We start from the raw sequence: 12,222 nt of genomic DNA, 5'->3' as shown, positions 1-12,222 counted from the left end.
CCCGCCGCCGCCATGGGCGTGCAGGGCTTCCAGGACTACATCGAGAAGCACTGCCCGAGCGCCGTGGTGCCGGTGGAGCTGCAGAAGCTGGCCCGGGGCAGCCTGGTGGGCGGCGGGCGGCAGCGGCCCCCGCAGACCCCGCTGCGCCTGCTGGTGGATGCCGACAACTGCCTGCACCGCCTGTACGGCGGCTTCTACACCGACTGGGTGAGCGGCGGCCAGTGGAACCACATGCTCGGCTACCTGGCGGCTCTGGCCAAGGCCTGCTTCGGCGGCAACATCGAGCTCTTCGTCTTCTTCAACGGCGCGCTCGAGAAGGCCCGGCTGCACGAGTGGGTCAAGCGGCAGGGCAACGAGCGCCAGACGGCGCAGCAGATCGTCAGCCATGTCCAGAACAAGGGCACGCCACCGCCCAAGGTCTGGTTCCTGCCGCCGGTCTGCATGGCCCACTGCATCCGCCTGGCGCTCATCCGCTTCCACGTCAAGGTGCGGCTGGGGCCGGTGGGCCGGGGCCCCTTTGGGCCCGAGTCACGATCGGGCCTGGTGCCTTTTGGACTGTGATCCCTTCGGGTTTGGGTCAAGGTTGGGGTCTGGGGTCACTTGGGCAGGGGTCAGAGTTGGGCTACGAGCCTCTTCGTGCTTGTGTTAGGGTTGGGCCTGGAATTGCTTGGGCAGGGATCGGAGTTGAGCCGAAGGCCCTGGGTCAGAATTGGGCCTGGGGTCCCTCGGGCCAGGGTTCGGGACCTTGACCCTTTGGGCTTGGATTTGGGTTGGAACTGGTGGTGTCTCTTGGGCCAGTTGTCAGCGCTGGACTAGTTCCGGGAAGCCCAGCCTGGCCCATGCTGCGTCTTGGGTGCCCCTGCCTGTGGAAGGCTTGGGAGCAGGCCTCAGTGTCGCTCAGGGCCCCCCCTCTCGGGGCACAGCGTGTCATCATACCCAGGTTTGCTTGCGACCTCGGCAGAGGGGTCCCGGAGCAAGATGGTTGTCGGGACCCCTTAGCCCGGCGTGGTTGAAGTCTGCCCACGGCCATCCCTCCCCACTCCTTGGCCTGCTGTGGGCCCACAGACTTGTGCATGAGGCACTTGAGGCTGGTGGACAGACCCGCACCCCAGGGGGGATTGATGGTGTCATCTCCAATATCCTCATCTCTTCTCTCTTCCTGGAGTCGGGCAGGCTACCTAGTGGCCTTGGACTTAAAGTCTGTCGAAATTAACCCGCTCTTTCCCAGCAACAGGTTCATCTTGGAAGCCTGTAGAACAAATGACAGTAGATCGCCAGGGTGTTAGGGGCAAGAGGCTGAAAATATAGCCTCCAAAGCTGTGGGAGAGGAACCTTGTGTATAGACCCGTGCTGGTCTCTGATCCTGAAGACAGACCCCCTGCTCCGTTTGGAAAAATTGCTTATGATAAAATGTTGGTTTTAGATTTCAAGGCACTATAAAACTTGATGAGATGGGATCTTGTCATTTCGGTGGCGTTTAAGGTGGTTCAGTTGTGGATGTGTGATGTGAAGGTAGTAGTTCAGAATCAGGAAGAAGAACTTGGCGGTCGTTTGGCCTAGGCAGGAGCGTGCCCAAGCCGTTTTTCTGCTCACAGGAAGCGTTCAGTGACCTTCAGCGGGCCCTGATGGTGGGTGAGGAGAGCTCCACATTGTCAGCCTTCTCTGCTGTCCATTTGGCAGCAGTCTCTGCAGCCAAAATTGGGCCAGAGGAGAACGTAAGGGCCCAGCAGTTGACTGAAAGCTGAGCACCTAACTGATCCTCAAGTTTGGATAGCTTGCTTTTTCATGTTTTCTTTAAAACACTTATTTTTTTTGAGGGATAAGTCTGTTTCAGTTTTTAAGACTTGCCGCTGGCATCCAACTTGTTCTTCTCTTTGGAAACTGAGCTTGAGGTAAAAGTTTTAGAATGTCTCCCTCTTCCTGATATCCCTGCTAGCACTGATGAGATGGTGGTAGTTAAGCCTAAAATGATTGCGGAAGTCCCACCCAGATCCTGTCGCAATTGGTGAAGTTGTGTTTAAGCCTGTGGGTGGAGGCGGCTGGAGGAGTGGTGATTGGCTCAGGAGCATGGCAGCTAACGTAGAGTTCTTGTGAGAGGCTTGTGAGCCACTCACTTTTTCTCTGTAGCCTGGGGGCGCTTGGAGAGGGAAAGAAGCCTTTTCTCCGTGATCCACCTCTAGTGGACAGCTTGAAAATGGTCCTGGTTTAATGTTGTTTAGTGATGAGAAGTAACATTTAAGACACAAAATGAGCTTTTGTTACCTGCTTTTGCTAAGAGCACAGGGCTGTATCTTTAGTCAGCCAAGACATTCAAGAAAACGAATATTGCCTCAGATTAGAGTCTCTCACTCTCTGTGTGTGCACACACACATTTTATCTTTTTGCAAGAACTATTGAATTTTTTTTAATTCTAAACTTTTTTTTTTTTTTTTTTTTTAAAGACTCTCACTGTATAGACCTGGCTGGCCTTGAACTCTATGTGTAGACCAGGCTGATCGCAAACTCACAGAGGTCCACTCCACCTGCCCCTGCCTCCTGAGGCGGGTGTACCACACCTGGTTAATTGTAATGTCTTTGGGCCCTTGTGAATGCCTCAGGTCCCTAGTTGGTGTTCAGGATTTTGACCAACGTAGTGTGTATTTGGAAGCTAGAGTTAAGGTACATTTAAGACAACGTAGAATGGGTTTTAGAATGACAGGGAAGACCTGTCACCCCAGCACTTGGAAAGTTTAGGCAGGGGGATTGTAAGTTTGAGGGTGAGAACCTGGCAGTCTTTCTAGCAACTTCACCTTCAAAAAAAATGCCTATGAAATTTAGCTTTTAGAAAAATTTCAGCAAGATATCAAGAGTGTTAGATAGAATGGCAGGGGAATACTTGAGTCCTTCTTGCCTGAAGGATCCCTTATGCTTATCTCCACCTGCTCTGGCTTCTGCAGATGTAATTCCAGCAACCCTGCCTGTTCATTTTCTCAGCTCTGTCTGAGGAGAGGATGAAGAAGAAAGTCTGCTGGAGGCTGGAGCTAATGCCATTAATAGCAGAAAGTGACACCAGAGAGAAGATGTGAAACTGTAAAAAACAGACAGAATTCTGGGTGCTATTTTTAAACAAGTAAACAATCCTGTGTTCTTTGGTATCTCTGAGGGTAGTGCAATACATATCTTATAAGAATGATTTTGAGGGGCTGGGAGATGGGTTAGCAGTTAAGGGCACTTGTTCTTGCAGAGGGCCCAGAGTTGATTCCTAGCACCCACATAGTGGTTCCCAGCCATCTATAACTCCAGTTCCAGGGATTTGAAGCCCTATTCTGACTTCTACAGGCACCAGGTATAAATGTGGTGTACATACATACAAACAGGCAAAACATTCACACACATAAAATAAATCTAAAAATAATTTAAAAAATAATAATCTACTGTACATAGTTTTAAAAGGGTAACTTTGAGTCATAGAAATTATTTTTGGTGTTCTCAGTTTAAGGATGTGTGTGTGTGTGTGAGTGTGTGGATTTTTAAATGTTTTTTTGTATGCTCATAAAAACTTAAAACAGTGATGCGCTATCACTACACACCTTCTAGAATGGGTGAATAAGAAAGCCTGTCAGTATGAAGTGCTAGCAGGATTCTGAGCATTTGGAATTGGGCTGGCAGTTATTTTATTTTATTATGTGTATGGATGTTCTGCCTGCCTGTGTGTGTGTCTGTGCATCCCTTTCGTGCCTGGTGTCTGCAGAGGTCAGAATAGGATGTTGGATTTCCTGGAATTGGGGTTACCTATGGTTGTGAGTTACCATGTGAGTACTCTTCGGGTCCTCTGGAAGAGGAGCTAGTGCTCTTCATCCCTGAAACATTTCTCTAGTGGCAGCTTCTTATTAAGGTACATGTTCAAGCAAATCCCACCAATGTTTTTTTTTCCTCAATGAAGCTGTATTCATATAAACATTGGCATTTGGGCCTGGGGATGTAGCCACTTGGTAGAATGCTTGCCTCACGTGTGTGAAGCCCAGGGGTCCATGCCCAGCACTGCATAAACTGGACATAGTGGCATACACCCCTGGCAAGGAGGATCAGAAGAAGTTCAGGATTATCCTTGGCTGTGTAGCATGTTAGAGGCCAGCCTCAGCTTGGTGAGACCCTTCTTGGGGGAGAAAAAGCCAACAACAACAAAACTAGCAGTTGGGGAGGTGGCTCATTTGGTAATGCCTGCTGTCCAAGCAAGAGGATCTAAAGTAGGAGCCTAGCACCCACAGAAAAGCTGAGCACTGCAGTGTACCTCTGTAACCCCAGTGCTGGCAGGATGTCATGGGAAGATCCCCAGTACTTGCTGGCCAGTAAGTTCCATGTTCAGTAAGAAACCTTTTCTCAAAAAAAAAAAAAAAAAAAAAAAAAAAAAAAAAAATGGTAGAAAGCCTTTGAGGAAGATGCTCATCATCACTCTGGGCCTCTACATAACATGTACACACGCACCACACACGTTCGTGCGCGTGCACGTGCAGATGCATAAAGCCAGGTTCACAAAGTGTGATTCTCTTTGTATGGCCTCTTAAAGAGAAAGCCACAGTGATGGGAGCCCAGCCAGTGGCTCGACAGTCAGGAGAGGGTGTGAACACTTAGAGCTGCCAGATGGAGGCTGACCTGGCCTCTGTTCTAGTGATTATCACATTTAAAAATCAAAACTGTACATCAAAGATAAATAAAAATTAGTTTTGCTGTATGATGATTACTATTTTTAAGAAAAGTTAGATAAATATGGTTAAAGAAATTGATATGAACATGCATATATTATGAGGTGTAAAAAACATTTCTGTTACAAAATATAAAAGCTGTCTTTCATTTTTCTAGTGTTTTTAAAATAGGATTTTTGTTTGTTTGTTTGTTTGTTTGTTTTGAGACAGGGTTTCTCTGTGTAGTCTTGTCTGTCCTGGACTCACAGAGATCCGCCTGCTTCTGCCTCCCTGAGTGCTGGGATTACAGGCATGTGTTACCATGCCTGGTTGAGGATATCTTTTATTTAATTCTTGACAATTTCATACATGTAAACCGTCTTTGTTGGTCATCTGCACCTTTTCCCATTCCCTACCTTCTTTGGACTTACACTTTCCTGTCATCTTTATTTAGAGAAATCCTTTCTATTTAGAGAATACTTCTTGAATAGAAAAATAGCGATGTTTTAAAATTGCATTTAAATTTATTCTGTGGTGGGGGGCATATTTGGAAGTCAGGACAGTTGCTTTCTTTCCATGTGGGTACCCGGGCTAGAACTCCGCTTGTCCGGCTTGGCTGCAGGTGCCTTTGTCAGCGGAGCCTTCTCACCGGCCCTAGCTGTATGTGTTGCAGTTGGTGCATCTCTGTGACAATTACGAGTTGGCTTATAGGTGAGATGATTTTCTTGTGGACGTTACACAGTGGTGCTTGAACTTGGCATTTGCTGGTCACTGGAGGAGTGGCTTTTGTGTTTCTTGAGTCATGGTAACCTTTGAAACCTCAGGGAGTGACTTGTGTTTATTTAAAGATCTTGGTGACATTAATTCACTGGTACTGTCTAAACATCTCTCCTACCAGACTGGAGGTACAGGTGTGAAAGTTTATCCCGAGGTTCCTGAGACCTCATCCTGAGTTCCTTCCAGTGGGGCTTTGTTAAGTCAAGGCTCTGGTCTGTTGACTCAGAGCTTACATGAAATGGTGTTACTGTTTTCAACCAAGCCAAGAAAACACACTTGCCTTTAGGGATGATGATCTATTCTTGGGAGTCAGTGGCAAGGATGCCTAGTGTCAGCGGGATGCTTACTGGTCCGTGTTCACATTTGCTCTGTCTTTTACTCCTCAGTGTCTTACTGTCCATTCTACACGGCAAGAAGCTGTATGTACTGTATGTCCTGGTTCAGTTACAAATGGAGACTAGTAACCCTGTAAAGGGAAGTGCAGGCTAAGGTCAAAAGTCCAGTTTCATTGTATGAGTACTTTAAGGGTGTGCCTATGTATTGCTTACGCCCTGGCCATTTTGATAGGAGGCATTTTTCAGTTACAGTTGGAGCAGCAGGGTTTCTTTGCAGAAGAAAAAAGCTCAGGGGAACTAAGAGCAATTCTCAGGGACCTTTAAGTAACCAGGAAATACAGTTCAGAATTTACTCAGACTGGTCATCCATAAAGAATAAATATTTTTCTCTAGTATGTCAGTTTTGTAAGTACAGCCCTGTGTTGGTTAACAGGAGGAGTGCACATTCAGGCAGTTTCTTGAAGCACAGTTAACTCTAATTGGGATGGCTACAGGCTATATACATGGAGGCAAACGTGTATAGTGTGTGACTCCAGTGAACACTGGAGGCACTTTAATGTGATGGGACTTCTAGCTCAACACAGGAAAGGTGCACAGAAAGCTAGAATGTGTATGCTAACATTGAAATGTTCCAGAGCATATGGCTGCAGCCTACTATCTTCAAGGGTCAGTAATTTTGTAAGCTAAGCAACATTCCATTTGTGTGTGATACATATTCATAGCTAGACATCTGAATTTCTCCTGCTTTTTGATTATTAGGAAAAATAAGGAGTGCCTCTATGAATATGGTATGTAAATAGATTTGAATATCTGCTTTTATTTCTTCAGTATGTACTCAGAGTAGAGTAGCTAAGTCATTTGCAATTTCCTTTAGCATATATGTACACACATGCACACATGTGCACACACATCAGTGGTGCTGGAGACTGAGTCAGGGCTTCATGCTTGCCAAGCAAGTACTTTATCACTAAGCTACATTCCAGTCATATTTAGTTCCATCAAATTGCTTTGCTGCTGCCACAGTGGCTGCAGCAACTATGCATTTTATGTCATCTGTTATAGTACACATTAGCAGCTTCTTAATGTGTTAAAAAGTATTTTTAACTACTATTTAAATACTTTTTAACACATTAAAATGAGTTAATATATAATGTGTTATATATATATAATGTGTGTCTCTTCTCTATATTTTTTGAGACAAGGTCTCTATTTAGTCCTAGCTGTCCTGGGACTCACTATGTAGACTAGGCTGGTCTTGAACTCACATAGATCCTCCTACCTCTTCCTCTTCTGGAATTAAAAGCTTGTCCTGTAGTTGTCTTTTTAAAGTAGTGGTCTGTAGTTTGCCTAGCCTTTCAGTTCATTTCCCCCTTCTCTCTCTTTTCTCTTTTATCCTCCCTTCTCCTCCCATGTCTTGTCTTGCCTTTTACTTTTCTCTTAGAGACAGAGTATCACTCTATGTAGCCCAGACTGGCCTGGAGCCAACTGTGTATGTAGCCCAGGCTGGCCTCAAACTAAGGGCAGTCTTCCTGTTTCAGCCTCCTGGGATAATAGGCATGAGCCACCATCCTCAATGACATGAAAGCCATGCAGGACTGTGCATCTACACTGCCAGATGTCAGATTTTTCAAGTAAACCAGAAATCCACATTTTATTTGAAGTTATTATCCCATTTAAAAGATGTCAAGCCAAGCAAAACAGGGCTCTAGGCTGAATTCAGCTCTTGAACACCAGTTTCTTACTGAGCGTTTATTGTTATCACGTTATTATCCTTGCCTAAATCTCTTTTCTCTTTTACAGTCCCACTGTCTTTTTCCACATGGACTCTGGAACCCTCTTCATGGTCAAAGCAATTTCTTGGAGTTGCTAAATTGTGACTTTCCCTAAAGGCAAAAGTCTTTGGGGCTTCCTTATTACATACCGTTTTTCCTGGTGTCCAGAGTCACCTTTTGTGAGGGGCATTTCACCCATATGCTCAGAGTACCTGACGCCTGCCAAGCTCTTGCTGTATGCCTTGTCTCCTTCCCCTACTGTCTAGTGGTCCCCTCTCCTTCCACCATCCAGGCTTGTTCTCTCCACCCCTGAGCCTACCAGCTAGGTCCCTAGTCTGTCTCTTGGCTTCTCATTCTGAATGCATTCTAATGTCATTGTTGGCTGTCCCAGAGTGCAGATCCGATAAATGCTAGCCCCTGTAAGGCCTTTGTGCTGTGTTCTTTTCTGGACGTCTTACTCCCCTTGACTCCAACCATTCCTTTTCACAGTCTAGTTTTCCTTTTCACCAGACAGGTTTGAGACTCAAGACCACTCTTATCAATCTCCACTACTTCAGTCATCTATCCCACCCCAACTCTGCTAGTCCTCCACACCTGTATGCTAGCAGGTCATCTCCCTCAGCTCATTCCTCTTCCTCATTCCCAGCTTTCCCGGCACAGAAGGCTTCGTAAGCCCACTGGCAACTTCTGGAACCAAATTATAGGCATTTATGAAGTGATATAGATTAAAATACAACCAGAAACTAGAAATTTCAGACATACTTCGAACTAATACCATTTCCTGCCTGTCATACTGTGGGGGCCATCAGAATGGCCTCAGGCTCCCACAGAGTTATCCCAGGTTATTTATCTTGCACAGTCTAGTAGAACAGCCCACCACATCTTCAGGGAGGCCTGTCATGCTCAGACTTGAAGTAAGCCAGCTCTGTTCAGACTTGTAGACCCTTCTGCAGCCTGAGCTATTATATGTCTTGCTTCATGATTCACCCCTGACCTACCTTATTTATCTGTTCATTTGATTCTGCCATCTTTTCTGATTGGTACGTCACTTAGCTTGTCAAACTTTTACTCACTTCAAAGCCTGTCTCAAATGCCACATTTTTCCTGGGATGTGTGTGTATATCCACAGCGTGCGTTTGGAGGCCTGAGCAGGAATTTAGATTATCTACGTCTATTAGTGACCACTTAATTGCTTAGAGACTGGGTCTTTCACTTGTTGTTTTGGTTAGACTAGGTTGATTAGCCATCAGGTTCTAGGGATCTGTCTGTCTCTGCCCCTCAAGGCTGGGTTACAGATGCATGCAACTGTGAGTGCTGGGGATTTGAACTCAGGACCTTATGCTTGCAGAACAAGTACTCTTACCACTGACCCATCTCCACAATCCCAACATCACTTTAAAAACCAACCAATCAACCAACCAATCAACCAACCAACCAACCAACCAACCAACCAACCAACCAGGTTCTCCCTGTTTAGCCCTGGTTGGCCTGGGACTCTCAGAAATTTGCTTCTATTTGCCTCTGGAGTGCTGGATGGAATTAAAGGAATGTGCCACTATGCCTGGCCTTGTGTTTGTTATTTTGAGACAGGGTTTTTTTTTACTGTGTAGAATTGTCTGGTCTAGAACTTGCAGGGTAGGGGCTGGAGAGTTGGCTCAGTGGTTAAGAGCACTGGCTGTTCTTCCAGAGGAAGAACATTTCCTAGCACAACATGGCAGCTCACAACTGTCTGTAGCTGTAGTTCCAGGAGATAGTACACCTTAACCCAGACACACACAGTTAAACCACCAATGCACATAAAGTATTTTTTTTTTTTTTTTTTTTTAAAGAGCTTACTTAGCAAGCAAGCACTTGGGAGGTAAAGGAAGGCTGAACCTGTGAGTTTAAAGCCAGCTTGGTCTACATAGTAAATTATATAGTGATACCCAGTCCCCCCCCCCCCCCCCAAAAAAAAAAAAAAAAGAGCTTGCTTTGTAGACCAGGCTGGCCTTGGCCTCACACACAAGTGCTAGGATTAAAGACTTGCACCACTACAGCAATACTTGCTTTTTTAATAAAAATGCTTACTGTGTTCTTTTATATATAGACAGACTTATTTTCTTTCAACATTTGGATTTATATCCATTTATCAAAATGTAGTCTTTTCTTTATTTTTCTTTTTTTTTGCTTCTTTCCTGGCTGTCCTGAACTTTCTTTGTAGACTGGCCTGGCCCTGAACTCATAGTGATCCACCTGCCTCTGGCCTCAAACACTGGGTCTAAAGGCTACACAACCACACCCGGCAAGATATTGTTTTCTTATGCTCTCTTTTCTGTTCCCCAAGGGACTTAAATTTTTTAAAAACTTTTTATTTATGTGTATAGATCATTTGCCTGCATGTATGTATAGCTACACCATGTGTGTGCCCACAGAGGCTCGTAGATGGCATCAGATTCCTCCAGTGCTGGAGTTCTAGGTGCTTGTGAACTGTTCTGTGGGTGCTGGGAATCAAACCCTTGATCCTCTGGGAGAACAGCCAGTGTTTTTAGCCACCGATCTATCCCGCCAGCCCTAAAAGGGGCTTAATTTTAGCAGACAACTGAGTGCTTGTTAATGCCTGACGTGGAACAATGAAGGGAATTGATAATTAGGGAAGCCTTTGGGAATCTTTGCTGTGGGTTAGAGAGTATTGAAGTAAGTCTTTCTTGTTAACGTTTAGAACTTTTTTTGATGCCATAAAATGATGTGAATACTTTGGGAGTAGTTAGCTAGGTTTGACAGATGAGGTAGTTGGCAGTGTCATCAGAGCCCCCAGAGGGTGTTAACTGGGTAGACGCCAGGTTTGCCGCAACATTGTGCAGCGCCTAGAACAACTCCTTTCAGCAGAGTTAGCTAGTCCCAAATACCAGAAGTGCCAAGGCAAGGAAACTCTGATGCAACCAAATCCAAGGATTCTAAGTTGTAGGGCCTTTGGGACCTTCGTATACCAGGAAGAGAACTCGAAATGCAGCTCAAGTCTCTAAACTAAACATGCATTTATTTATATTAAGATATTTTTAGACTACAGTACTCTTCATTTTAGTTTACTGAAGTCTATACTAATGGAAAGAAGCTAATTAACACATAGTACACATTCCAACATCAGTAGGCAATCAAACTATAGGAGTAAATGTCAAAAGACTCTATGTGAAGAAAAGGTATTTTAGAATTTTTGAATAATTAGGCTGTTTCCCAGTGGATCTGTAGACAGAATAAAAACAACAACAACAAAAACCCAAAACTAATTATAAGTGAAACAGAGTTTGGGGCTGGAGCCATGGTTCAGTGGTTCAGAGCTCCTGCTGTTCAGCTACAGGGGCTCTCACCCCCTCTGGCCTCATGATGTGCAGACTTACATGTGCACGTAAGTAAGTAATAATAGCAATATTTTAAAAATTCACGAACCAGCCTGGCAGTGGTGGTGGTACTGGTTAATCCCAGTACCTGGGAGGCAGAGGCAGGTAGATCTCTCTGAGGTCAAGACCAGCCTGTTCTACAGAGCAAGTTCAGGACAGCCAAGGCTACACAGAGAAACTCTGTCTTGAAAAATCAAACCAAACCAAAAATCGAACCAGAGTTAGCATACAGTGGTTTAGAATTCCCCAGATGTCTGTATAGCTTATTGTTTAATTTGCTCTTACTTTTTTCTTCCCCTATGGAGTGTAACAGGACTTTGCCTGTCACCCTGCTCCTAGAGCAATCCTGGGTTTTGTAGTTGTTCACAGACCACCTGCCAAGTGTGACCCGCCCAGCACCGCCTCCCTCCCGCAGGCCCTGTGATAACAGAAGTAGAATTTTTGCTGCCCAAAGTCAGAGTTAATTCCAAAGGTGACTGCCTGAGCTCATCCGGGCCACCTGGTGCCTAGGTTTTATCTTGCACTAATCCTTTTATTCGTCTTAACTCAAGATGTGCTCTGTGAGAAGGCATAAAGAGGGCTGTGTAAGTAAACTGGCTTTTTGCTGCTTTCCCTCTTGGTGCTCCTGATCTGAGATACTTTTTTCTAGACATCATGGGGGAAGTATGGGCTGAGCTGCCATTGAGAGACAGTGTCATCTATGTGTGTCCTGCCATTTGCTATTTATTTTGCTGTTGTCTCAGAACAAAACAAACAAAAAACAAATGACAAAAAAAAAAAAAAATCAAATCAAACTAACGGCCTGGGAAAGTAAGGATTTCCCCAGTCCTTGGGGAGGAAGAGGCAGGCATATCCATGTGAGGCCAGCCTGGTCTACAAATCAAGTCCAGGATAGCCAAGGGTACACAGAAAAACCCTGTCTTGACCCTCAACCTCCCCCCCCGCCCCCCAAAAAAACAAAAAACAAAAACAAAAACGAGAAGGGATTTCCCATGCTGTTGCCATCTTGCCATCTTGCCAGTTAGTATGGTGCAGTAACAGGAGGGTGCCAGCCAGGAGCTGATCCCTTGAGGCCAAGTGCGGTCTGGATGCTAGAGCCCATTCATGAAGATCAGTGGCAGCCCACCGACAGACAGTCGGGGCTTCTCTGTACCTGCCAGACTATTCACAAGCTGCTGGACTTCGCTATGGGAAATTTTTATCAACCTAGAATTCTTTTTTTCTGAACTCTGAAAATTAAGTTTTGGCATTTCAAATTTGGGGATGAATTCGAAATTTTATCGTTTATTAGATATAAGATGTT

At 45.2% G+C, this 12,222-nt stretch overlaps 1 protein-coding gene across 1 annotated transcript in view; it reads left to right on the top strand.

Annotated features, from left to right (window-relative positions):
• Window positions 1–6: 6 nt before the first annotated feature.
• The window catches only part of Fam120a (family with sequence similarity 120A), an 87,359-nt gene continuing 75,143 nt past the window's right edge, over window positions 7–12,222 (top strand). Inside the window, exon 1 of the mRNA XM_055595280.1 lies at window positions 7–486. Within this exon, the coding sequence (XP_055451255.1) occupies window positions 13–486 (474 nt within the window). The 5' untranslated portion in view covers window positions 7–12. The remainder of the gene's footprint in view (window positions 487–12,222) is intronic.

This window comes from Psammomys obesus, unplaced genomic scaffold (genome assembly GCF_907164565.1).
Source record: "Psammomys obesus unplaced genomic scaffold, mPsaObe1.curated_primary_1811, whole genome shotgun sequence".
NCBI classification, from domain to species: Eukaryota; Metazoa; Chordata; class Mammalia; order Rodentia; family Muridae; genus Psammomys; species Psammomys obesus.
Note: the sequence above shows the minus strand (reverse complement) of the source record. Positions and strands in the feature narration are given on the sequence as shown.